At 49.2% G+C, this 27,598-nt stretch overlaps 1 protein-coding gene across 3 annotated transcripts in view; it reads right to left on the bottom strand.

Moving 5' to 3' along the window:
* Positions 1-27,598, bottom strand: part of SEC24B (SEC24 homolog B, COPII component) — a 722,844-nt gene that overhangs the window by 258,927 nt on the left and 436,319 nt on the right. For all 3 annotated transcript variants that reach the window (XM_078676584.1, XM_078676585.1, XM_078676583.1), the window contains 2 exons: positions 11,850-12,023; positions 2,453-2,563 (listed from right to left, as the gene is read on the bottom strand). In XM_078676584.1, coding sequence (XP_078532710.1) covers positions 2,453-2,563; positions 11,850-12,023 — 285 coding nt within the window. The remainder of the gene's footprint in view (positions 1-2,452; positions 2,564-11,849; positions 12,024-27,598) is intronic.

A 27,598-nucleotide genomic window follows, 5' to 3' on the forward strand; every position in this document is an offset into this window, starting at 1 on the left:
TTGGCTAATGCCAAACTTGTGATCATCCCTAAACTTGGAAGTGGAGACTGGGGTGGCCGCAGCTTCTTGCTAAATGCTTCCAACAACTGGAGCAGTCTTTCTACCAATCAAATCCTCTACCAACCTTATTACTTTCAGGAGATCTCTCAAGACTTGTTTATTTAATAAAGAATACCTCTCTGTTTCCTTCGTGCACTCCGTAATCAGTGCCAAGACGCATTCGGGCAATTGTGCACCTAATTAGTGCATTTAACATAACATTTAACAACAGATAACCATGACTTGAGTGGATCCTGGTCTGCTGATCTCCCAGCTGGGAAGGGTGGCACTGCAAAAGATGCCAAGAACACTTGCCCTGTGCCTGGAGAACCAGCCTGCCTGCCTGGCAAGACCAGGGTGACCTGTGAGGAGTAGGAGAGACAGGAGAAAGCAAGGCCTAGTGGGGATCCTGAGACGAGGATCTGAGTGAGTGAGGTGTGAGGCTGAATGTCCATCGGGACTGACTATACTGTAGGGCTGTTGTAATGCACCAAGGGCCCTTTGAATGTGTATTGTAGGCCGTCACCCAATAGCATCGATTGGGGCCACTGCTCAAGTGCTTCATCACGGGCATCTCCCAAGAGCCAGTCAACTCGTGGGAACATCTCTTCCCCCTGTCTGCCAGTAGAGGTAGCCCCTCGACTCTGTTGCTGCCATGTGTTGACTGTCGGACGTGTCCACCAAGGAGGATTCTGCAAGATCCGGAGGCTTGTCTGAATACCAGACCAACGACTTGTGCCAAAGGGGTCCTTCACGACCAGAGAAGGTTCTCGTGTTGCTGAAGGTACTGTGCCCGATGCCAGACCGCAGGTCTTATGTCCCAAAACAGAAATCACAAGCACAAACACTGGAGCATAGAAGGGGGCTGTTACCTTGTTGTTACCACTTGGGTAAATGATATCTAGCAGGGGCTCGTTAAGACTTGGGGACTAAGGTGCAATGTGCCACAAGTTAGAACTGGTAAGAGACTTGTATGAATCTCCATCTAAGCATGAAAATCCTTCTGCAGTTCGGGGACATTACCCCCGGGGCAACTTTAGCATCACGTCTGAGTGACCAGAGGTCGGTGTAAATACCTTACCCCCAATTAAGTAAGAAAACTCTGCATTCAAGAAAGACTTGCGCAAAGCAGAAGGGAAAAAACCCATTCATTCCTCCCCTTATTATGTTTGTAGGGGGAGGGGGCTGGCGGAGCCAGACTAATTGATGGGAAAATGCCTCTCTCTGATGTAACCGTGTTTACTCCCCTCCAGAGCACAAAACAACAAAAACGAGCCCCCGCAGCTGCCAGCCTGAACCGCCGCTCCCCACCTCTGCTCGGCACAGATTGTAAAAAAATAAAAAGGTGGATTAAATGATTGTATAAACGGGGCTGGCAAGGCTGGGGGGCAGTGCCACGGGGGCGGATGCCAGTGAATTTAATTGAGATAATCAGAGCCGCCCTTAACGAGCTGGTGGCGGGAAGGAGCGATTCCTTCGGTTTCAGCGGAACTTTCTCTCTCTACCCTAATGCCCCCCTCCTACCCCCCCATTCTGAACACAGAAACCTACAGCAGTGACTGGCTTCCGGTCACCAAACTGAGCCGCCCTTCGGATTCACTTCTTCATTGAAGTTCACAAGAACGATCACTCCAGGGCAATTTCATTCTGTTTTGTGGATATGGTTTACATTTTTTAAAAATATTTTGTTTGTCATTTGCTGAACATTCCAGCTTGTGTATGTTGTCTCGCTGGTGTTTAGACCATGGCAGCAACATGAAATGGGAGGCATCGGGGTGAATATGTCAGACATAAAAATACACTTGTATGGGGGTGCCCTTTACAGTGGTTTCCTAGATTGCCTATCGAGGCCTAAGGCCCTTAAGAATGCATCCAGCACCTCCGGTCCCCTTTTTACCCGTCCAAAAGACTCACTCGCCGAAAGCACTGAAATAAAACAAGCATTGACCGTGCACGAGGTGGGGAGGGGGAGAAACGGGAGTTGTGTGCGCGCTCGGCCAATGCTTACAAAAACAAGCATTGCGCGCAGGGACGCGCGAGAGCGGGGAATGCGGCCGAGAGCAGGCAGCGTTTGCCTTGCGGGAGCGTGCGACCAAATGGCGCTGCGCGCTCCCACAAGGGAAACGCCAAACGTGCACGCGTTGCCATTGAAGGCAATGCAACGCGTGCACGTTTTTGCCCGAAAAAGCTCATCAATTCCAAGAGGTCTCTTCCTACAGCAACGCATGTGCGTTGCGTAGGCGAGACCTAAAAACTAAGAAAGACAAAAACCAGCCCCAGGTATAGTATGAAAGACATGTTAGTTAACACTGCTGTTAATGACTGAATTCAACCCATCTGTACTTTACCTTTTATATTGAAAGTTACATATTATGCCAACTAAGATAAGCGCTCATTCATGTTCTGTACTCACCCATGTTTGCTAAAAGGCAGACAATTGCTTGAACATCACACCCTGCATAGACATCTGACAGAGAGGTGACAACAGGCAAACAAAGTGTGTGTACACGAATTCGACGTTCACCTTCACAAGACAAAAAAAAAGAACAAAGTGTTTCATCAGTTTTAAATACAGGATATTGAAATTGAATTCAATGTTTTTAAACAAAATGCATTTGTTTGCTTATGAGCATATTTTTCTGTGCTGTAACTTACCTGGCATAAATCCGAACAAGTGAATTATATTGCAAAAAGACTAAGAATTGGTACACCGGTCCTTGCAAAAACATAAATTAACGCTTAGGTCTTCAGATAAAAGCCCATATTAGGAAAAATAAAAGATTTATTCCTAAAGCTGAGCATACCTTTGCTTTTTTCTCTTCATGAATACTCCTAGAAAGAAGTATGTCTGTAGAGGTTGCTAATTCTCCTGTGTGTAATTCTCTTTAGCAGGTAGACAGAGTAACTACCTGATTACCCCTATATTGCCATCTGCCCCTGTATTGGTGTGACATCTGTTTGGCTGTTGGACCAGCTGGAAGAGTTAGTGCTGCTGAAACCCCTGAAATTTCCAGAATTGTCAGAGAGACCAGGAAGTAGTTCTACACACTCTGAATCGCTGTCAAGAGCAGCATCAAACTTGTCACCAAGCATGCAAGTCCCATCAAATGGCATACTCATGAGGCTCGCCTGGACATTGCCAGAGAACCTGGTGGAATGAAGTCAGTCGTGCTTGCCCTGAACAATGCATGATACCACGGCCCTGGCTACGGATACCACTCTGTCCAGGCTATCTGGCCGGAGGCATCTTGGCCATCTCTCACCCTCTCAGCAAAAATGGCTATTTGGTGGTGTGGAGGAATTTTAACTTCTGTGTTAGCCATCTCCCATAAGGCATAGTTGTATCAGGTGAGCACACAGACTTTTCACTGACCTCAAAGCCATGCTGTTAGCTCAAAAAGGCCTTTTCATCAACCTCCTAGTTATTTTGATCATCTGACCACAAGGCCTAATGAACAAGTTACTTACCTTCGGTAACGCATTATCAGGTAGAGACTATCTAGCTGCTTATTCCTTTCTTTGAATTTCCCAGGCGTCAGGCTGGATCCAGAAAGTTTTGCTGAGCAAAACCACTTGCGCATGACGTCGGGTGGCTCCATTCGGCTCCGCATGATGTCGTTGGCGTCGGTTATGACGTTGCGGTGTCTACATAGGAGCCACCCAGGCACGCGAACGTCAGTACTTTTCATTTTTTCTACACCAGAAGCGCAGAGCCACGAAGTGACTGACATAACGTGTGCAAAACTAGGGCCCTGCCAGGGGAGTAACCTGAGACCTACAACATCAGTTCGCAAAGTGGGGGGGCATTGGTGGGGCTGTAAGGAATCTGCAGCTAGATAGAGTCTCTACCAGATAATGCATTACCAAAGGTAAGTAACTTGTTTATCTGATAGAGACTTCTAGCTGCAGATTCCTTACCTCCGAATCAGATACCCAAGCCATACCATCCCTTGGGGGGTTGCGAACTGTTCGGGCAAAGTGCCCTTCCCTGCGCACCAGACCATCAAGGCAATAATGTTTTGCGAACGTATGCAATAATGCCCACGTCGCTGCGTGACAGATGTCTTGGACTGAGACACCCCGTGCCAAGGCAGTAGTCGCAGCCTTTACCCTGGTGGAATGGGCCTAAATCCATCAGGGGTCTGCTTCTTTTCCAAGGCATAACAGATTTTAATGCAGAGAGCAACCCAGCGAGAGAGGGTTCTTTTCTGCACTGCCTTTCCCTTCTTTGCTCCCACATACCCCACAAAGAGTTGGTCATACGCCGGAACTCTTTTGTGAGGTCACAGTAGAACAACAACGCTGTTTTTGGGTCCAGACGGTGGAGACGCTCCTCTTCCTCAGAGGGATGTGGAGGAGCAAAGAAGGAAGGGAAAGTAATGAACTGACTAGATGGATTGGGGTCACAACCTTTGGTAAGAATGATGCCCTGGTGCGAAGCACCACCTTGTCCGGAAAGGACATAAGATAAGGAGGCGAGCTGGATAACGCCTGCAACTCACTCACCCTCCGGGCAGATGTAATTACCAACAAGAAGGCTGTTTTGATGGTCAACAGCCAGAGGGGACATTTGTGCAAGGCTCGAAAGGAGCACACATCAGATAGGTAAGGACCAAATTAAGGTCCCATTGTGGCATAACACAGGGTGTAGGTGGAAATAAATGTGCCAACCTTTTCAAAAATCTACTTACAATAAGAGATTTAAAGAGGGAAGGCTAGTCTGGCAGCAGCAAAAAAGCAGACCGAGCAGAAAGATAATTCTTAAGAGTTCCCAAAGCAGAGCCCTGCTGGGCAAGGGTAAGAATGAACAAAAGGACAGTAGAAAGAGGAGCAGAAAGAGGGTCGATAGACCTTTCTGTACAATATAATACAAATTTCGGCCAACAGCAGGTGTATACCGACTTAGTGGAGGGCCCCTGGCCGCCAGAATAACATCACAGACTTCGAGAGGAAGGTCAAAAGCCATCAACTCAATCTCCACGCATGGAGGCGCAGAGTTGACAGGTTCAGGTGGAGAACCCTCCCCTGCTGCTGCGACAGAAGATCCTCCCGAAGAGGCAGCCTGATCGGAGGATAGACACTCATGCTCAGAAGCTCTGGATACCAGACTCTCCTTGCCCAGTTCGGCGCTACATGGATGACTTGGGCCCGGTTGCTCCTGATCTTCTTCAGAACACTGGCCAGGAGTGGTATGGGCGGAAAGGAGTACAACAGGCCTGAGCTGCACTTGAGATGAAACTCATCCCGGAGCGATAGTCGCCTTGGAAACTCCAGCGCACAGTACTGCTGACATTGTCCGCCTGGCGTTCAGAGAACCTGCCTGGTGTTGCACCACCAAGGTTATGCCCTGATGTTCCAGCAATACCCAGAGACGCAGAGCCTCTCGAAAAAGGGTCCACGACCCCACCCCGCCTTGCTTGTTGCAGTACCACATGGCAGTGGTGTTGTCCCTGAACACCTACACCAGGCTCCCCTTGACAGAGGAAAGAAATGCTTTCAATGACAAACGAATCGCTAGGAGCTACAACAAATTTATGTGGAGCCCGTCTCCACCGGAGACCAGTGACCCCTGATCTCTGCCTCTCCCATATGGCCGCCCCATCCCAGATGAGACGCATCCGTCACTACTGCGAAATCTGGTTGGGTAAGGGAGAGAGGTCTGCCATTACCGGGGCACGTTAACCACCACTACAGAACCTTTGCAGTTCTTTCCGAGATCTGAACCACGTCGGTGAGATTTCCTCGTTGCTGTGCCCTTTGGAACTTCGAGTCTCGCTGCAGAGCACGCATACGCCACCAGGCGTGTTTTCCCAACAATCAATCAATCAGAGTACTTGTAAAGAGCGCTACTTACCTGTGAGGGTCTCAAGGCGCTAAGGGGCGGGGGTGCCACTACTGCTCGAAGAGCCAGGTCTTGAGGGGTCTTCTGAAGGCGAGTAGGTCTTGGGTCTGCCGTAGGTGGGTAGGGAGGGTGTTCCAGGTGTTGGCGGCGAGGTAAGAGAAGGATCTGCTGACGGTGGTTGTTCTTTGGATGCGGGGGACAGCGGTGAGGGCGAGGCTGGCGGAGCGGAGCTGGTGGGTGGGGCTGGGTGTAGAAGCGGAGTCTGCTGTTCAGGTAGGCTGGTCCGGCGTTGTGGAGTGCTTTGTGTGCGTGGGTGAGAATCTTGAAGGTGATCCTCTTGTCAACGGGGAGCCAGTGTAGTTCTCTCAGGTGGGGGGGTGATGTGGATGCGGCAGGGGAGATTGACGATCAGTCGGGGGGAGGCGTTTTGGATGCGTTTTAGTCGTCGTAGGTGTTTGGCTGGGATTCCTGTGCAGTGTGCGTTGCCGTAGTCCAGTCTGCTGCTGACGAGGGCCTGTGTCACCGTTTTTCTTGTTTCGGTCGGGATCCACTTGTACATCCTGCAGAGCATGCGGAGGGTATTGTAGCAGGAGGAGGAGACGGCGTTGACCTGTTTAGACATGGAAAGGGAGGAGTCGAGGATGAATCCTAGGTTGCGTGCACGGTCGGTGAGTGTCGGTGCTGTTCCCAGTGTGGTCGGCCACCAGGAGTCGTCCCAGGCTGAGGGGGTGGGTCCGAGGATGAGTACCTCAGTGTGTCTTGTCCGAGTTCAGCTTCAGACGGCTGTTCTTCATCCAGTCGGCGACGGCCTCCATTCTCTGGTAGAGGTTGGGTTTGGCGGTGTGCGGGTCCTTGGTGAGGGAGAGGATGAGCTGGGTGTCATCGGCGTAGGACATGATGTTGAGGTCGTGTTGGCGGGCCACTCGTGCGAGGGGGGCCATGTAGACGTTGAACAGCGTCGGGCTGAGGGATGAGCCCTGGGGGACGCCGCAGATGATGATGGTGGCCTCGGATCGGAAGGGCGGGAGGCGGACGCTCTGGGTTCTGCCGGAGAGGAAGGACGCGGTCCAGTCAAGGGCCTTCTCTTGGATTCCGGCTTCTAGGAGGCGTGTCTTTAGAGTGCGATGGCAGACAGTGTCGAAGGCGGCTGACAGGTCCAGGAGGATGAGGGCTGATGTTTCGCCGTTGTCTAGTTGGCGCCTGATGTCGTCTGTGGCGGCGATGAGGGCTGTCTCGGTGCTGTGGTTTCGTCTGAACCCGGACTGGCGGGCCAGTTGCCTGTTGACGATCTTCTCGATGACCTTCGCCGTGAACGAGAGCAGGGAGATGGGCCGGAAGTTCTTGAGGTCCTTGGAGTCCACCTTGGGCTTCTTGAGGAGGGCGTTGATTTCGGCGTGTTTCCAGCTTTCCGGGAATATCGCTGTTTCGAAGGAGATGTTGATGACCTTCCGTAGTTGGGGTGCGATGGCAGCGTCTGCTTTGTTGAATACGTGGTGTGGGCACGGGTCTGACGGAGATCCTGAGTGGATGGAGTGCATGACCTTGCGTGTCTCGTCATCGTTGACGTTGGACCAGGAGGTCAGGCGGTTGGCGCTGGTGGTGTTCACAGGGGAGGTGGGGTCTGGCGTAGTCGGGGCAGTCATGGTGTTGAAGCTGTTAAGGATGTCAGCGATCTTGCGGTGGAAGAAGATGGCTAGTGAGTTGCACAGTTCTTGAGAGGATGGTATGTCATTTGTGTTGGCGCTGGGGTTGGAGAGTTCCTTTACGATGCTGAAGAGCTCTTTGCTGTCGTGTGTGTTGTTATCCAGGCGGTCCTTGAAGGAGGATCTCTTGGCTATTCTGATGAGGTGGTGATGTCTGAGAGTGGCGTCCTTGTGGGCTGCGTGGTTGTCTGGAGTGCGTTCGTGGAGCCATATCTTCTCCAGTTTCCGGCAGGCGCGTTTAGAGGTCTGCAGCTCGTTGGTGAACCAGGTGGCTCTCTTGCTGGCGTGGTTGTTGGGAGGGTTTCTTGAGTAGGGTGAGAGTGTTGGCGCAGTCGTCGATCCACTGTCTGAGGTTGCGGGCTGCAGTGTCTGGGTTGGTGGGGTCGGTGGGTGGGTTTTGGGCGAGGGTGGTGATCAGCTGGTCTTCGGTGACTTTGCTCCAGCAGCAGCGAGGCAGCTGTTAGGTGCGGTGGTGCGTGGTTGGTTTGTTGAAGGTGAAATGGATGCAGCGGTGGTCGGTCCAGTGGAGTTCGGTGGTGTGGTCGAAGGCGAAGTGGGTGCCTGTGGAGAAGATGGGGTCCAGTGTGTGGCCCGCGGCGTGGGTGGGTGCAGTGATGAGTTGTCTGAGGCCGAGGTTGGCGAGGTTCTCGATCAGGGTGGCGGAGTTGGCGTCATTGTTGTTCTCAACGTGGAAATCCAGGTCCCCGAGGAGGATGTAGTCCGTGGAGGCGAGTGCGTGGGTGCTGGCGAGGTCAGCGATGGAGTCACTGAATTGAGCTCGGGGTTCGGGTGGTGTGTAGATGAATGTTCCTCTGAGGGTGGTATTGGGGTCAGTGTGGATCCGGAAGTGCAGGTGTTCGGCAGTGTTGAGGGCGTCGTCTGCGTGGGTGGCGACCTTGAGGGTGGACTTGTGGACGATGGCTATTCCTCCTCCGATTCCGATGGGGCGATCCCTGCGGGTGATCTTGTATCCATCCGGGATGGCTATGGCGATGGCGGGCGCCGAGGAGTCGTTCCACCAGGTCTCGGTCAGGAAGGCTACATCTGGGGCGGAGGTGTCGAGCAGATCCCAGATCTCGACGGCGTGTTTGAGTGCGGAGCGGGTGTTGAGGAGTATGCAACGTAGGTGGTTGGGTGCAGTCCTTGGAGGTTTGGTGGTTCTGTCACAGGTGAAGCTGCAGGTGTGGCAGGAGAAGGGTCCGTGGGTCTGTTTCGGGGCTGCCTGGAAGCAGGTGTGGTTTCGGCCGGCGTTGAGTGCGTGGAGGGTGCTGGCGTCGTAGCGGACTCTGGTGTTGTGGCATTCGCGGGGTCCAGGGGTTCTGGCACTGGGCGCGGTCCAGGCGCGGACGGGCGCAGACGGGATGCAGGAGGCCATTAGACCCAACAGCCTCAGAGTCAACCTCACTGACATCCAGGATAGAGGCTGAAATATCAGAACCATAACCTGAATATCCTGGACTAATATCCTGGACTCGCTGTTCGGGAGGATAAGCCTGAAAACTGCACTGTGTCCAGAACAGTCCTGTTGAAAGGGAGCGTCTGAGAAAGTGTCAGGTGTGACTTCGGCATGTTTACTGAGAACCCCAGTGAATGTAGGAGGTCCGCCGTAGTCTGAAGGTGGGAAATTACTGCCTGGGGCGAAGACGGTTCAACAGTCAGTCATCGAGGTAGGGGAAGACTGAAACCCCTAACCTGCGCAGATGAGCTGCGACCACCGCCATCACCTTGGTGAACACCCAAGGGCCACTGGTAAGGCCGAAGGGGAGCATGGTAAACTGAAAGTACTCATGGCCTACCTTGAACCTCAGGTAACACCTGTGGCCCTGCAGGATGGGAATGTGAAAATATGCATCCTTCACGTCCACGCCACGATACAGTCTCTTTGGTCTAGGGCAGACAATACCAGAGCCAATGTGAGCATCTTGAATTTCTCCATTTTGAGGAAGAGATTGACAGTCCGAAGATCTAAAATGGTCAGAAGCCCCTTGTTCTTCTTCGGAATCAGAAAGTAGCGGGAATAACAGCCACCAACTACTTCTGAAACTGGGACCCTTTCTATAGCTCCCTTGCCCAAAAGAGCTGTAACTTCCTCTTGGAGCAACTTCAAATGATCCTCCACCAGCCGTTCCTGAGTTGGCGGAAAAGAAAGGAAAGGAAGAGAATAGCCCTCCTGGATGATGTGCAAGACCTACTTGTCTGTTATAGATCTCCAGCGGGGGAGATGATGACAAATTCTCCCACCCACTGGAGTAGTGTGGTCCTGCAGAACCAGTCTAGAGGTGCTTGGAGACTGTGGCTGCCAGGGGCGGTGTGGTCGACGACTTCTGGCCTCCTTTCTGAGGACCGAATGAACCGTGTCCACGTCCAAGCACGGCTTGGGTAGTCTGAGTGGGACAGTGGCTAGGATAGGGCTGGCGCGGCTGGAAACGAGGAGTGGAGGAGAGAGGGCCAAGGATCTGGCCATAGTTGGACCTGGCCCTCTCTGCAGAGGTTGTCTTTTCGAACCTGCACCAACTGTCTCTTTATGGTGGAGGCCTTCAGCACCAAGTTAATCGCCCTCATCTCCAGCAAATGATGTGGAGGTGGGTCTTCGCCAGAGATCCGAGTCCTCTGATCGCCACTGCTGCCAGCTGACCTCACCTACCCAGAAGAAAAGCATCGGTCACCACCATCAACTCTGGGTGGAATAGAGAGAGGGGTTTCTACTAGTCCAGTGTGGTTGAGCAGCCAACTCAGCAGGTCTTCTGCAGTTTTCTCCCACAACTGTATGGGATAACAGCTTTCATAGGTGCTGGGCCCACTGAGACTTTATGTCACACCAGAAAGCTTGTATGTTCCACCTCGCAGGGTTGGCGCCAGGAATGCTAGAGATTTGTAGGACCAAAAGCTTCAGAGTCATCCGCATTGATGTTTAGGACAGATGACGAAACATCTGAATCAGTCCAGGAAGACTCAGGCTGTGTGTTGGTGAGCAACAAACCGCTTCCTATCACAGTATACATTTCTTAAATTCTAGTGTTAGTCGAGAAAAGTAGGCTACTACAGTTAAAATGACAAAGCATAAAATCAAACAAAAGTTAAAGTATATTAAGAGACATAAGTTTAACTATGTGGTCAAAAAGGAATTACAGGAAGGGTCAAATGATACTTGTTAAGCAGTATACTACAAAAAGCACTGGTAAAGCCAACAAGTCTCACCTATCAATAGTTTTACATGACCTTTTGACTTTGCCAGGTCTTTTCCGCATCAGAAAAAAAATGGGTTGGCTTTTATGCACCTATGCATCACCATGCATGTGAGCAATTAAGTCAATGCGCTGGAGCCATTTACATTTTTTTGTTTTAGTTCACTGTTCCAAGATAGCACACACACAATTTGGGCCCTCTAAAGAGAGTAGAAAATGATTTTAAAAAAGGTGATGTGGAGGGACAGTAGAGCAGAGATTAAGCGCTGTGGAACAGCGGGGGCTGTGGAGGGAAGCAACGTAGAAGCTGGGTGGGGGTTATTAAATAAAAATAAATATAAAAAGTTGTACAATCGAGAGGGACGGTACAGGTGGGGGAGTAACATTGAGCTGATGGGAGCAACACGAAGAATGCAGAAAAGGAGATATGAAAGGTAAAGTAGCACATGGGAGTGAGAGAGAGCACAAAAACGCAGATACAATCCCATCAAGTGCTGGAAGCAATAGATAAAGAATAGTTCTCTGATGTGGAGCTTTGAATAGATACAAGCCATCCAATCAAGAGGATTATAAAGAAGCTATGCTACAGTGGAGGGACCAACACAAGAAGAGGACGAAAAGCCATGGAATAAGATCAAGGAAATGGAATTAACAAGAAAGCTAAATAATAAAGTAACAGGCTGACAAAAAGACCACTGTAAGCATTGGTATTGTTCAAAATATGCTTTCAACAACAGCCAGCTTAAAGGTGTCTGTGGACAAGACCTAAAAAGGTTTATAGTGTGGAACGAAACATATCAAGACAAACATTTTGCAATGACTCACATTTGCTGTTTTTTTTATGAAATTGAAAATAACAAACATATTCTGCAACCTATGTAATTTACAGGGTGCTTCTTGGCAAAAAGAGTGAAACTAGAATGTTGCAACAGAGAAATATCAGTTTGCACAAATGACTGTTTACTTCTGTTTAGCAACTAAAAAGTGCAATATGTTCACTACATTAGAATGATGAGGACACCATGGTTTGTATATTGGTAATATTCTTAAGGAAACTAATAATCAGGTGCATAATATTACCTTTGCTGGAAGTATATAAAACTGCTGTCTGAAAACACACCAGAGATGTGTCTGTTAGGCTTTCCTCAATGGACATCTGGACAGCAAAGCCGGCATCAGGATTGATATTGGCAAGAGAGAGCAAATCAGTAGATCTTACAAAGAAGTTCCCATGAAAGGTGTGAATCGATAGACCTAAAAAATGGAAAGTATATTTGATTTAAAAAAAATTGCTTTGGTACGTGTACAGTGCCTTTATTAACTGCTGGTTTTTCAGTGGCATTGTGTATAGTGTACATTTCACAGGCATCAATCAACTGTTACAATGAGATAACATATAGATGAAAATAAAACTAATACAATACTGTGGTTCACCCTCATGCTATGAAGCACACCTGCTTTAAAGTTCCACAGAGGGCCAATGTGTAAGTGCAATGGCATATGGGTGCCGCTTTGGCTCAGCTGACCTCCAGTTGATGCTTTTGCCCGACTTGTTCAAGCAGTGGCTTGGCATGCACTGGGAGAACTGTCACTTCCGATAAGGTATACAAGTGGAACACACAAATATTACACTGGAATGTGACTAGCGTGCTTGAATCCCTGAAGCGTTCAGTGGCCTTTTGGAACATCTTGCCACTGTCCCACATGGGCAGAATTGCAGTGGCCAAAATGGTTGTCCTGTCCCCGTTGCCTATACATACTTCAAAACTTGTTATGTAATATAGCCATGGCGGAAATCAGACAGCTGAACTCAGTGCTCGGGTCCTTATACTAGGTGGGCAAGTGCAGTAGGGTAGCAATGCATGTATTAACAAGGAAATATGAGGAGGAGGGTTTGGAAGCACACAGCCTAGACTTATAATACTTTGCTGTGCAGCTCCAACATGCAGCCCGGTGGCTGGACGAGGAAGATAATTGTGAGAAGCGTCTGCTCAGAGGGCGAATACAGCCGGACAACTCACCTACATTTTTGATGAAGGAGGCGGGTACCGTCATAGACTTGCCGCACGTGGTTAAACAGACAGCGTATCTCTGGCACACGTTTGTGGAGCGAATACTCAAGCATGCACCATTCTATCAGGAATTAAATACCTGGATCCTAGCCCCAGTGCGTAAAATGGTGGAAAATATGACATTTCAAGCTTGGAGAGAGGGTGGCTGCCAGGTGTTGGTGGATCTGTACTCCAATGACACTTTTATCAAATATGGAACAGGCTTGAGTTGTTTGGGACAGGGGCAGTATCTGCACTGACTTGGTCAGAACAATGTGGTCTACATATCCGAATGCCCCTCAAACAACTGGAAAGTTGGATGTATTGCTCAACTGTGGGACTTGGAATCAATTGGTCTCATTGTTGTATAACGCCATGAGGGCCGATTCAAAGGCTCCTTCTCCTAGGGCAAATGCCGCCTGGGATGGAGATCTGCAGACGCACATGGGAGTTAAGACTTGGAAAGTAGCATGCGCTCGAACACGCACAGTATCCTGTAATACTCGCCTAAAGCTAATACAGCTGAACTTCCTGCATCTGGTTTATTTGACCGCCATGAGATTGAATCGTATTGACCCCAATTGCTCACATGAGTGTCCTAGAGGTAATAGGGAAGGAGCTGATTTTCTACATTTAGCATGGGGATGTGCGGAGGAACACCAATACTGGCTACCAGTGATTGAGCACGTAAGGGTGGGAACTGGCCTTCGAGCGGAGGCTACCTCATGCATTGCCTGTTCGGACAAGCACAGAGACCCAAGAAAAATTGCAGCATTTAACAAGACAAGCAAATATTTCCCCTCAGTAGACAATTGGTTAAAGAATGTGCGCGAGTGGTCTCTTGCGGAGGAGATTCACATGAAAGCATACAGGAAAGATGAGAAACTGGAAGAGGACATTAGCATGTGGAGAGACTTATGTAGGGAGCTACTAACTGCAGGTGTGAATGCAAATGATCAAAGGGACTCAAGTGCTAGCGAGAGATGGGTCAATCAGTGAGGGGAGCGATGATTCATAATACTGCTACGTATAAGCCTCCCTGACAGCTATACGTACTTGTAAATGTATGACCATGATTATTGTTTTTTTCAGCTGCTTGAATCTCATGTGTAACTGGTACCTACGGTATATTGAACATATGTTGATATGAGGTTGCTGTCCACACATGTCCACCCACTGTGTTATCACAAAATGAAAAATAAAGTTTCTAAAAAAAATGTTTTTAAAAAAACCTTTGGATTAAAGGAAGCTAATGACACTAATCGTATTTGAGAAGGGATAGCAAATTGGCTTTACATTTTGTTGTTCTCAAAGCGTTTCTAAATTGACTGTAAGCATATCTGGCTAAGTTGAGTGAAAGTTGTCAATCTACACTCGTATAAGGGCATTTGGAAGCAAGTCTATTCATGATTGCCACACATTTTTATCCTTCTAGCAATTCACTGCAAGAAAATGTATCCTGAGCATATATCATAGTGGTTGTATGAGCTTTGGCAATTGGTAGCATTTGAGAAAATATCTCATGACATAAAGCATGAAAGCACAAGTTACTTACCTTCGGTAACGATATATCTGTAAGAAACATTTGTTAGTGATAGATTCCTTACCTAGAATTAACCCCAGGCGTCAGACTGGATCCGGAAAGTTTTTGTCAGCAGTACTCCTGCGCGTCGGAAGGTGGTGTTGTGCGGCTCCGCGTCTGTTGTTGCCGAGATTACGTCATGGCAGCTACTTAGACGCTGCCCCAGCGCGCTGACGTCAGTTCTGTACATGACTTTCCACGCCAGGAACGCAGAGCCATGCAAGATACTGACCACTGGTGCATTTAAACTAGGGCCCTGAAAGGGATGACCTTAACCCTTTCAGTTAGCAGTAACAGGGAGGATGGGTGGGGCGGTAAGGAATCTATCACTTGCTAATGTATCGTTACCGAAGGCAAGTAACTTGTGCATCTGAAAGAAACACGCTAGTGATAGATTCCTTACCTTAGAATAGATGCCCCACCAATATCAACCCCGGTGGTGGGTCTGCGAACAAAGATCACACCAGAAAGTCCCGGAGAACAGAACGGCAGAAGAAGCTGTCTCTCCGTACTTGGCTGTCTAGGAAGTAGTGCTTAGTAAAAGTGTGCAGCGAGGCCCACGTAGCTGCCTGACAGATGTCTTGCAGGGGGACACCATGTCCCAATGATGTAGTGGCTGGCGTCGCCCTGGTGGAATGGGCACACGCCCCACCAGAGGCTCCTTTTTAGCCAGAGAATAACAGGCTTTAATACACAAGACGACCCATCTAGAGATGGTTCGCTTGTGCACGGCCCAACCTTTCTTGGCGCCAACAAAGAGCTGGTCATCCACCCGGAACTGTTGTGTGCGGTTCAAGTAGAATGAGAGGGCACGTTTGGGGTCCAGACGGTGGAGCCTCTCTTTCTCTCTAGAAGGATGAGGAGTCGGAAAGAAGTTGGGCAAAGTGATGGTCTGCCTGATGTGAAAGGCAGTGACAACTTTGGGCAAAAAGGACGGACGGGTTCTGAGCACAACCTTGTCCGGATGAACAGACAGAAAAGGAGATTTACGAGAAAGAGCCAGAAGCTCACTCACTCGCCATGGGGAGGTGATGGCCACCAGGAAAGCAGTTTTCAAAGTTAAAAGACGTAAAGGACAATTGTGTAGAAGCTCAAAGGGAGCGCACATCAAATATGTGAGAACCAAGTTCAAGTCCCACTGAGGCATCACAAAAGGAATAGGAGGGAAAAGGTGAGTAATGCCTTTGAGGAATCTATTCACAACAGGGGACTTAAATATAAAGGGCTGATCAGGAAGCCTGAGAAAGGCCAAAATAGCAGAAAGATAGCCCTTGATAGTGCTGGGCAAAAGATAGAATGAACAAAAGGACTTCTGAAAGAGGGGCAGAAAGAGGATCCACAGCCTTTGCTGTGCACCATGCCACAAACTTGTTCCACCGGCAGGCATATACCAACTTAGTGGAGGGACGCCTGGCTGCCAGAATCACATTACAGACTTCAGGAGGCAAGTCGAAAGGAATCAACTGCCGCCGCTCAATCTCCACGCAAGGAGGTGGAGACTGGACAGGTTCAGGTGGAGGACTGTCCCCTGCTGTTGTGAAGAGGCAGTCTGATCGGAGGATCGATTTCCATACTGAGTAGCTCGGGATACCAAACTCTTCGAGCCCAGTCGGGAGCCACAAGAATGACTTGGGCCCGGTCGCGCCGGATCTTCTTCAGCACTCTGGGTAGAAGTGGTATAGGCGGAAAAGTGTACAACAGACTGCAACTCCACTCGAGACGAAAAACGTCGCCTAGCGAGTGCCGCCTTGGAAATTCCAATGCGCAGAAATGCTGACATTGTGCGTTCTCTTCGGTGGCGAACAGATCTAACCAAGGCTCTCCCCACTGTTGAAAGAGACCTTGCACCACGTCCGAGTGAAGAAGCGATTCGTGATCCATCATGCACCTGGGGCTGAGTTTGTCCGCCCTGGCGTTTAGTGAACCTGCCAGGTGTTTTGAACCACCAGGGAAATGCCCTGATGTTCCATCCATGTCTAGAGGCACAGAGCCTCCTGACAAAGGGTCCACAACCCCACCCCACCCTGTTTGTTGCAGTACCACATGGCGGTGGTGTTGTTCATGAACACCTACACTACTCTACTCTTGACGGAGGGAAGGAATGCCTTCAGTGTAAGTCGGATCGCCCGGAGCTCCGGAAGGTTGATATGGAGCCGGGACTCCGCCGGACACCAGAGGCCTCTGACCTCCGCCTCTCCCAAGTGGACACCCCCTCCCAGGAAGGACGCATCCGTCACCACTGTGTGCTCCGGTTGGGGAAGGGAGAGGGATCTGCCATTGACCCAAAGCCGGTTTGTGAGCCACCACTACAATAGATGAGCAGTGCCCTCCGAGATCTGGACGCACTCGGACAGGTTTCCCTGATGCTACGCCCACTGGAACTTCAGGTCCCACTGCATATGCCATCTGGCGTGATCGACAAGCAGGAGGCCATGAGGCCCAGCAGCCTCAGGGTCATTCCGACCGTAACCCAGGATAGAGGCTGAAAGATTGGAATCATAGCCTGAATACCCTGGACTCGCCATTCGGGAGGAAAGACCCGCACCTGCACAGTGTCCAGAACCGCTCCGATGAAGAGGAGCTTCTGAGAGGGAATCAGCTGCGACTTCAGAACATTAATGAGAACTCCAGCAAATGCAGGAGGTCGGCCGTAGTCTGAGGGTGGGATACGACTGCCTGGGCCGAGCCGCCTTCAACAATCAGTCTTCGAGATAGGGGAAGACTGGAACCCCTGACCTGCGCAGATGAGCTGCGACCACCAACCATCACTTTCGTGAACACCTGAGGAGCACTGGTAAGGCAAAGGGGAGTTGGTAAACAAAGTGCTTGTGGCCTACCATAAACCCGAGGTAATATCGGTTGGCCGGCAGGACGGGAATATGGAAATATGCGTCCTGCAGATCCAACGATACCATCCTGTCTCCAAAGTCGAAGGCAGAGAAGACCTGAGCCAGAGTCAACATCTTGAACTTCTCCTTCTGGAAAAAGCAATTGACGTTCCGGAGGTCTACGATAGGACGCAGGCCCTAATCCTTTTTGGGCACCAGAAAGGGGTGGGAGTAGCACCAGGTTCATGTATGTATAGGATTTTTAAAGCGCAGGAATCACCCCCGAAGGGGTATCTCCGCGCTATTTTAACAGGAAAGTCAGACGAACATGTGCAGATAGAAAATATACTCTGAATAGTGCGTTTTTCAAAAGTTTCCTAAAGTGGAGAAGATTGGAGCAATTACGCAGGTCCAGAGGTAGGGTGTTCCAACATTTTGAGGCCAGATGGACAACAGTTTTGCCGCCTGTCCTAAGTTTCGTCAACTGGGAAATTACTAACAGCCTTTTCTATTCCGATCTAAGATGGCGATTCGAACAGTAGACTCTGAATTTATCCGCCAGGTAGCTGGGGCTTGTGCCATAGAGAGCTTTATGGGTGAGACAGCCAAGCTTAAAGTTAATTCTCTGGCGGATAGGGAGCCAGTGAAGCTGTTTTACTAAAGGTCCTACCGAAGTGCTAGGAGTTTTTTTTTGTGCCAGGCGAGCAGCCACATTTCGAACAATCTGCAGTCTGCTGAGAAGGGACTCGTTAGCAGATGCCAGCAGAGTATTGCACTAGTGCAGCGGCCAATAATCAATGCCTGAATCAAGGTTCTTAGCACCGAGAGTGGCAACCAGCGAAACACTCTTCGCAGGAGGTTTACGGTATGGTAACAGGTCCCCGTCGTAGTCATAACTTGGTTCTTCATGGATAGCATAACATCTATGTTGACTCCCAAATATTTTGCCACAGAGGTTGGAGAGGGTGTGGACCTAATGTAGCAGGCCACCACCTAGGGGACAGATGGTCTGAGCTGTGCCAAACAATAGAATTTCCATCTTAGACACATTTAATTGAAGACAATGGTCCGTCATCCATTCAGATGTAGCTAACATATCCTTAGCAAAACGCGCTTGATGGCCCCCTTGGCCAAGAGGGCCACAAATTCCTGTTGGAGAAGTGCCAAATGATCCCCCAACATGCAGTTGTACTGGGGTGGCATGGCTGGAGGGGTAGTCTCAAAGGGGAGGGAGTAGCCCCTTCAGACTATTTGTAAAACCCACCTGTCCGTAGTGCTGGTGCGCCATAGGGGGAGGTGATGGCGAATCCCTCTACCCACTGAGTTTGATGGGCCTAAAAGACCGGACTGGGACGGTTTTGAGGCAGTGGTGGACGGGGTGGAGGTGGGCAGCCCGCCCGCTGGCCCCCTGACCCGACATGGCAGGTTCTGCGGCCACACAGACTGTTGCTAGGCAGGCCTGTGGCTCTGAAGCGAACATTTAGGGGCGCCCCTTCCGCGCCACGAAAGGAGCGAAAAGCAGAAGGCGGAGGAGGTCGGGTGGCACTATCTGCCTTGTTGCCAAAAAGGCGTATGTCATCAAAGGGCATGTCCATGAGAGTGTTCTGGACATCCCCAGAGAAGCCAGTAGTCCTCAGCCAGGCGTGGCGACGGAGCGCCACTATCGCGGAAATTACCCTGCCCAGCAAGTCGGCGGTGTCAAGGCCACATCGAATTGTGAACTTGGCTTAATATCCCCCTTCAGCAATAGCCTGAGAGAGCACTGTCTGGGCCTCCTCCGGACACTGAGGCACCACTTGCGCCACCGTATCCCACACAGAGTGGGAATAACGACCCAAGATGCATGCAGTGTTCACAGACCGCAGCCCTGAACTGGCAGAGGAAAAAAATCTTCTTCCCAAACGGTTCCAGTCTCTTGGATTCCCTATCTGGGGGTGCGGTATGGAATGCCCTTTGGGACGTGGATGCTTGGACAACCATGCTCTCAGGGGTGGGGTGTTGGGAGAGGAAAAGGGGGTCGCCCAGGCCCGGGCGATGGCGTCGGGCCACGTTCCTATCCACAGGAGCCCCTGTGTTGGGCCTGGACCAACTGCCCAGAAGTCAGAAAGTGCATAATTAAAAGGCAGCAGTGGCTCAGCAGAGGTAGCCGCCGGCTGAAGCACTTCTGTCAGGAGGTTAGTCCTGATGGCCACTGTAGGGAGGTGGAGAGCCTCCAACGACCTACGCAACACCACAGCATAGCTTGCACCCTCCTCCGTAGCCACGGTAGGAGGAGATAGCATGTCAAGGTCAGGAGAGGTGTCAAGACCACTGGCATCCCCCAATTCCTCTGCCCAGTAGGGGTCATACTCACACTGCGGTGTGAGAGGGTCCTCGGACCCCTCCAAGGCCTCCCTTTCCTCCGAAGGCTGAGAAACAGGCTGAAAATAAGGAAGCTGGACATAGGGGTAGAAAGGCCCCATCAACTCCGTTTCAGGGCCGTGCCCATTTCGGGGCTGAAACCAGGTGCGACGTCGTCCGGTGGACGGGCGACATCGGACATGGTGCTGGTGGGGTTGACGTCGGTGGAGGTGTCACTATGTCAACCGGCCTCAACCGGGATCCAGGCCTGGATCCTTGGGGAACCTGCGACGCCGGGGCCAGAGCCGACAGCGATGCCGGGGGAGGAGCCGCCGCCAATACAGAGCGAGGGCCCCCAGTCGGGCCCCTTGGCCCAAAGAGGCGGGCCATGGCTGACAGAAATTCCTGCAGCTGGGCTGGAGTCGCCGATGGACCCGGGAAGGGCGAGTAGGCCGACGGTGACTGCGTAGGCTCCGCCGAAGCCGAGGGGATGGCACAACCCGAACCCTCAGCCGCGTCGTGCAAGGGGAAGTCGGAGAGCGATGGCGCTTCTTCGACTTCTTGTGCTTCGCCTTACCTGACCCAGAGTGCGAAGACTTCGATCCTGACTATGAATGGCGATGGCTCCGCGGCCGGTCCCTCCACCTCCCACGGGACCGTGACTTTGAACGGTGTGGAGCAGACTGCCAGACTTCCAGAAACTTCCGGGACCGCTCCCGCAAAGTCTTCAGCGCCATGGCCCGGCAGTCGGGGCATGACTTGGGGTGGTGGTCGCGCCCCCGGGCAGTAGAGACACACGCTGTGCGGGTCCGTCACCGACATCATACTATGACAGTCGCTTAGGACTTGAAAACCGGGCATCCCTACGGCACCAGGTTTCGATGGACTCGAAAAAATAGAGACAAAAGCCTTGAAAAAACTCAGGCAAAAAGTAACTGGGAGTACCGCTCTCTCCGGATCTGCGCTTGCTGGCGAGGAAAAAGAACGAACTGACGCCACTGAGCGAGGGCGGCGTCTATGTAGCTGTCGCGACGTCATCTCATCGACCACGAAGCCAACGACGGAGGCGGAGCCGCACAACGCCACCTTCGGACGCACACGGGTACTGCTGACGAAAACTTTCGGATCCAGTCTAACGCCTGGGGTAATTCTAAGGTAAGGAATCTATCACTAACGTGTTTTTTTCAGATTGGGAGCTTTGAGAAGAAATGGAGACCTCTAATTGCCTATTTCATGTGCACTGAAGACCTGTGCTATTGGCCGGTCTGGCTCAGGTCATTACAACTATTGGTCATAAAGGATGAACTAACAAAGCAGAATGCCAGTGGAATACTTCGAAAATAGCTTATGCTTGTTTTTGTAGTTGTTTAGGTCTAGCCTATGGCAGCGCGCATGCGCTGCATAGGAAATCGACCTCTTGGAATAACTTCAGCTTCAGGAGAAGCTCGTGCATGTGTTGCTCACGCGCCATTGACCTTTGCGTCTGGCTTCAGCACGCAATTGGCCAAAGGCGTGTGGCTGTCGCAGCTTTTAGGAAAATTTTCACTCCCAGAGGGTTTTGCTCTGGGGAGCCAGCAGCGGCGTGCAGGATGATCTCTGATTTGTGTCACGCAGCAGCACGCAGGCTATCTGTTTAGTGTCACCTTTCACTTTTGCGGCCTTCATTGTGGTCTCATTAGGGGGGGGGTCATAATTTTCCACGCCACAGGGATTTGCTTCATACCAGGGCCCTTGGGGATGGCAGGTCACTGTAGGATTTGTGTAACATGATTAGGTTCATCCACTCGTAGCCCAAAAAGTCACATGACTGACAGCCACTGTCACGGCAGGGAATATCCGGGGCAACAAAATGAAGCAAGGTGAATTGATTTAAAGATTAGTTCTTGATATAGAGGATTCGCGTTTAACTTGTTTTTCTTATTCTAATTAGCTTGAATTAATTATTTAAAACATTAATGACTGAAAATAGGTTTGCAGCACATGCTTTCAATTTTGGCTTGTAAAGGACATATATCTGAAACCGCGATTACTGAGCAACAGAGGTAATTATTAATTTTCTTATTCGATCATTATTCATTTTTAGGTCTCGTGTTTGGCAGCGCATGTGGTGCATGCGATGTCTCAGCGAGACTTAAAGTAATCTGCATATTGGCTTTACCTCCGTGTAATTTCTCCTGCCCCTTGTGATTGGTTTAAGTTTGGCATTGCTGTTGTTTTCTTGATTTTGGTTGGCTGTTGGCCCTATGGTCACTTCTGTGTAGTCCCGAGGCAGCGGCGACTAACTACAGTTTTCTTCCGCTTCTTGGCTTGCACTTAATTGTCTGATGGACGTGTCAGACCCTGGCGTCAAATGGTAGGGGGCGTGGCGCCCCTCCTCTCCCTACTCGCATTATTTAACAGAACTATTGCTACGTACTGCTGACGGACAGCCGCAGCTCCCCCGCCCTACCCCTACGGAGGATGACACCGTACAGTGACGTCGCAGTGATTGGCAGCTCTGCCCGTGCTGGTTCCGAGGAGGGGTCGCAGTGATTGGCAGCTCTGCCCTTGCTGTTTCCGAGGAGGGGGCGGGGACGGTCCCTCGCCACAGCTCGAGGAGGCAGCAGCTCTGCCGGGTCGTGTGCGGCCACCTTCCCTCCTTCGCTGGGCTCTGCCTACGTCTCTCCAGCCAGCTCTCCATTGGTCTCTCCTCCAGGCTGTCCTTACTGTAGGTACCCATGATCAGTTCCAGGTTGATGTATGCTGCCTGCACTCGGAAGTACTTTGTGCATGCGCGCTCTTTTTTTCCTTTCGGTCGTAATTGAGTCACAATGGCGCCTGTGGTCAGTATCTGGTTGCTCTCAAGTTTTGAAAAGTGTTTTTTATTGCTTGGGTGACACGCTTTTCCCACTCTGCTTCTTGGGTTCTAGACTGTAGTCGACTTTGAGAGTTTGGGGCGGTGGTCTGGGGCTCCGTTTTGGAGAGACTGAGGGCACGTTGCGCTGCTGACTGGCTGCCTGTAGAAGATTTGTTTAACACAAGCTTTCAATACCGTGCGAGCTGAGTAGCCTCTGGGGTAGGTGAGAAAAGACCCTGTGTGGTGTGTGCACGATTGGTGTTGCGAGGGCCTTGCTTTTAATACTCTAAATGCATGTGACTATCTCCCCACATTTCGGAGGCATGTGTCGATGCAAAGAGAGTAATCCTACTTGATGGTTTTTTGTGGTGAGAAATTAGTTAAGCCATATGGTGAGGTTTCCCGCTAGAGGACATTTACACCCCCACTGTTAACCGTATTTTATGTAGCATGCCGCCCAGGTTATTCTGTTATCACATGACCCTGTATTTATACACTCTCAGTTGAATGTACATGTGCATATGTGTCTCGCTGGGTTGTGTGTTTTAACCGCATAATTTTTTCGGAGTTACATAGTGCATTTAGTCACATTTAAAATGGTGCTTTTCAAACCCCCTTTACAGCATTGATAATTATTTTAAACAGAAGACTATTTTGGGGGGTAAAATAGACCACAATTGCCCGGATTTAGTTAAAATGACACCTACAGTGCCACGTTTTAAAGATTAACATCTCTGGTTATGATTTATCGTGTTTTAGGACTCTTGTTTTCTAAACGATGCCTCACCATAAGAGCACAATTTCGCCAAAGCTGACAACTGTCTCTGCTAGGCGCAGCAGTAGCACTTTTAGTAAGTAACGGCTATTTATTTATTTTATTATTGGTGTTCTTTTGCACCCCGGACTTGTGTCTTGCTCCTATAACATGCCTGCAGCTGCCGCTGCACTCACTGCTTGGTCAATGAGGTATAAAAATATAAAGGCTGGAATATAATACAAATATTTAAATGCTTTAAAATCTTTTTATCTCCAATGGGCTTTTATAGTTTCCCCATCCTCCTCTGTTTCCCAGGCTTCTTTATTTGATTGCCAGGTTTGGCTTGTACGTCCCACCAACCCCCTGTCCCTTCGCTGCTTGAGCCGTACCATGGTGCTTATTTTTATGTCCTTGGTCTATGTGTGCATATTTAGACACACCCCAGCAGATCTCTTCTTTTGGCTAGAGTGTCTACGGCCTTCCTGCTTTCACTTCCGGTGCAACAGCCGTTTTATAAGCTTAGATAAGAGTACAGGGGCCAGAGAGGGTGAGTACCGTAGACATTGGTGAATGTGTATGTTGAAGTGTACACAGCCAGGATGCAAGCTTGAGAATCGAATTCCATGGCCTGCTGAATCTGTTGCATTACTGTGGGCCACTTGCCGGTCACGTCAAATGGCATGATTTATATTTTATTGATGAATCTGATAGCGTAGGGCAAATTGGGCATTCAACTGGCAAAACAGTGGTGCGTCATAAAAAATACATTCAATTTGTCCGCTACAGCCCTTATGAGAACAAACCCACCGCTGGTGCAACTCAAACAAGCATTTGCAATGCAATAGGTCACGCATTAATTAAGTTTGAGTTATTGGCATTGCTAAATATTTCAACACCAATTGCAAGTTGGCCACAAAATGTGTATTTATTTTTGTAGCAATGGTGGCATGCTGCGCTTTAGATGAATATGTTTAAAAGTAAAGTGTGCCATACTGCAATTGCTACAATAGTTAATTGTGGATGTGTTAACAATTGATGTGTGCACTGATGGCTGGTGGTGTGTGTGCCTGTAGAAATTGTGCACTGATGGCTGGTGGTGTGTGTGCCTGGTGGAAGTGTGCACTACCGGCTGGCGGTGTGTGTGCCTGGTGGAAGTGTCCACTGACAGCTGGTGGTGTGTGTGCCTGGTGAAAGCATGCACTGACGGCTGGTGGTGTGTGCCTGGTGAAAGCGTGCACTGACAGCTGGTGGTGTGTGTGTGCCTAGTGAAAGCGTGCACTGGTGGCTGGTGGTGTGTGTGTGCCTGGTGAAAGCGTGTACTGACATCTGGTGGAAGCGTGCACCGACGGCTGGTGGTGTTTGTGCCCGGTGAAAGCGTGCACTGACGACTGATGGTGTGGTTGTGTGCGAGTGTGGTTGTATGTGTGGTGGTGTGTGTGTGGTGGTGTGTGTGTGGTGGTGTGTGTGTGGTGGTGTGTGTGTGGTTGTGTGTGTGTGGTTGTGTGTGTGTGGTTGTGTGTGGGTGGTTGTGTGTGTGTGTGTGGTTGTGTGTGTGTGTGGTTGTGTTGTGTGGGTGGTTGTGTTGTGTGGGTGGTTGTGTTGTGTGTGTGGTTGTGTTGTGTGTGTGATTGTGTGTGTGATTGTGTGTGTGATTGTGTGTGTGGTCGTGTGTGTATGTGTGGTTGTGTGTGTGGTTGTGTGTGGTTGTGTCTAATACCGATGTGCTTCTCTCAGGCACATGCCTGAGCAACCACATCACTTCAAAACATAATTCCCCCCATTAAAATATATATGAGACTATCTCACAGAAAACGTAAATGCAGAAGTCATTTAGGGGTGTCCAGAGGCATAGAAGAGTTGGAGCTGTGCTAGATTTTTAGGACATTAATATGTTAGAAATTCACATACATGAATTCTCATCTGGAATTATTTACATAGCGGTTATTCTGAAAATGTGATATAGATCCTGCCTCCAGGGCCAATGCTAGACACCTAAAATGACTCGCATTTTTCTTCACTGCTGTCAAATTATTAATAGATTTTTGTCCAGATGATGAATTTCACTTCGGGTTAACTATCATATGCACCCTGGGAGTTGTGGTCCTAGTTCGTTTCAATTGAACACTAATAGATTTCAAACCTTTTTTCACTTGTTTGTATCAGCAGCTTAATAAAAAATATTTAAATGAGGGCGCCCAGGTGCATTTATTTAGTTTTGTATAGTGCTATATGTCCCTCACGGTTATTTCAGGGCTCTGAAATAAGAGAGGGTGTTTATTGGCTAGCTGAAAACTTCTTACTCACTCACTATCATCATACACATGGTATTTCCAGCCCTGGGATTTAGTTTGACAACCTAATGCCACCTGGGTCTTGTAGTCCTGGTTTACTCATACCATGGGCTTGTAAGAGATGAGCACAGCCTTGACTGTAGCTGGTTGACAAAGCTGTTTGGACAATCTTTTGGCAGTAATCAGTTGTTGAATGAATACAAGTGTTCTACCCTCAGTCCTGAGACTGGATTGGCTACACTGTGAGAGGCAGCAATATAGGTATTTGCACCGGCTCTGCCCGATGACGTCATTGTAGTAAATACAGTGTGCTGACGGGGCAATAATTCCCACTCTTACGTATATTTAACTGCAGACCCCTCAGAGTTCACAGGGACTGCACACGGAGAGATTTGGAGTTCCAGGGCAAGTGATGCTCGCCGCCGGGTGTTACTATTAGCCACTTTAACGGTACTCACAATAAATGGCAAGTAGGCAGCAATACAAATGTGGGCAGTTCATCTAAGCCCGTTTTTTGCATCACTTCAGTATGGTGATTTCTCTATTATAAACCAAAGTCGCAACATGCAAAGACAAGCAATCACAGGCAGTGAAAACAGGATGGGAGGAAAGGAGGACAAGTATTAGTTAACAGGACATTTAAAAACATGACCCGGCTTCAGTTCAAAGCATTGTGGTTTTGGGCAAGTCTTATAATGTACCTAAGCTAGTTTAAGCTAAATAAAAATTGCAAAAAAAGTTTAAGGTATAAAAGTGGTGTGCCCTCTGTGCTGTGCTTTATAGTTGACTGGGTAGCCGACTGCACAGGTTATAGCAGGCGATAATAAGTGCTAATCATGGTGCCTGTAGCATATTAATATGAAAAAAAATGAAAAAAGCAGTTAATGAAGAATAACTGGAGCCCAGTCAGACAGATCACTGGGCCCCTTCTAAAGATGGAACAATACCAGCTTAAAAGATAGAATAACTAAAAGAAAGAATGAAAAATAGGACGAAGATGTTATCACCATGCAAAGAATTAACAAAATAAATGAAATAAAATTGGATAACTAGTCTAAAGTCAAGAAGAATGAAGACTGAGAAAAAGATGTAGTCACCATGTGTTGTGTGATCGATATAAAATAGAATGAGATTTCAAGAGTGAAAAATTATAGCCTCTAGTTTCTGAGTTATACAAACCGAGGTTAAGCCTACAGACCGGAAGTGTATATCATATGTTGATAGCACAAAAGTGAACTAGGGAAATACTGAATTCAATCTAAACAAAGAGTGATTACTATTGGCACATTTAAAACCATGTGTGTGTAGCCTGTCTGAACCATTTCATGCAGGAACTAACAACATGCAAAGTTCAGAAGGTATGTCAGGAGCACAGAGTTTAATTGAATCCCCAACTAATCACCACTAATAAGACTGAAATTCTTTCTGGCATCGTAGTGTTCAGCTTCTTGCAAGGGTTGTGGTTTTCAGCTGTCTATTTGTGTTTACGACTTCCTCTGCAGAGTACTGTGTCTCTGTTCAAGCTGCTTTCCTTTGTTTGAGGTGGTGGTCATTCTATTACAACTAAACGTTAATTCATGACATTGTTGATCAAATTGTTTGGTTGCCCACCATCGGACCGGAACTGCATTTGTTTGCACTGTATGTCCTAAAGGCTAGCAGAGCAGTACACCATACCCATTCAAAATGGTTGCTTTTAGGAGCCGGTTTAGTTTAGAAACATTCCAATTTTTACAAGAATTCCTTCTCATTTGCATTACCTGTAAACATTGCAGGTACGGCTTCCATGATACAGCCCTCCCGCTATGTTCAAATTCAAACGGGGGCGGTTTGGGCAGTGGGCGATGCAACACACGGTTGGAAGGGTTTAGGCATGTTTTGGTCGGTATTATACTGCATATCACCCATGAAATTCTAAGTTTGGAACCTAAAATACATGAAAAAAGTGAAAAAGCTCATGCTTTCCAGTTGACACTTTTCTCAAGGTTAATTACTTTGTCTTGCTAGCCTTTGGTAATGGCCATGTTTTCAAGTTTACGGATTGAATACGAGCCACTTGTTATATCCTTCTTGAGAGAAACACACGGTCCGTCCCAAACAGGAAAACAAAAGCCCTTCCATCCAAAATAAAAGCAATTTAAGCC

This window comes from Lissotriton helveticus, chromosome 2_1 (genome assembly GCF_964261635.1).
Source record: "Lissotriton helveticus chromosome 2_1, aLisHel1.1, whole genome shotgun sequence".
Lineage (NCBI taxonomy): Eukaryota > Metazoa > Chordata > Amphibia > Caudata > Salamandridae > Lissotriton > Lissotriton helveticus.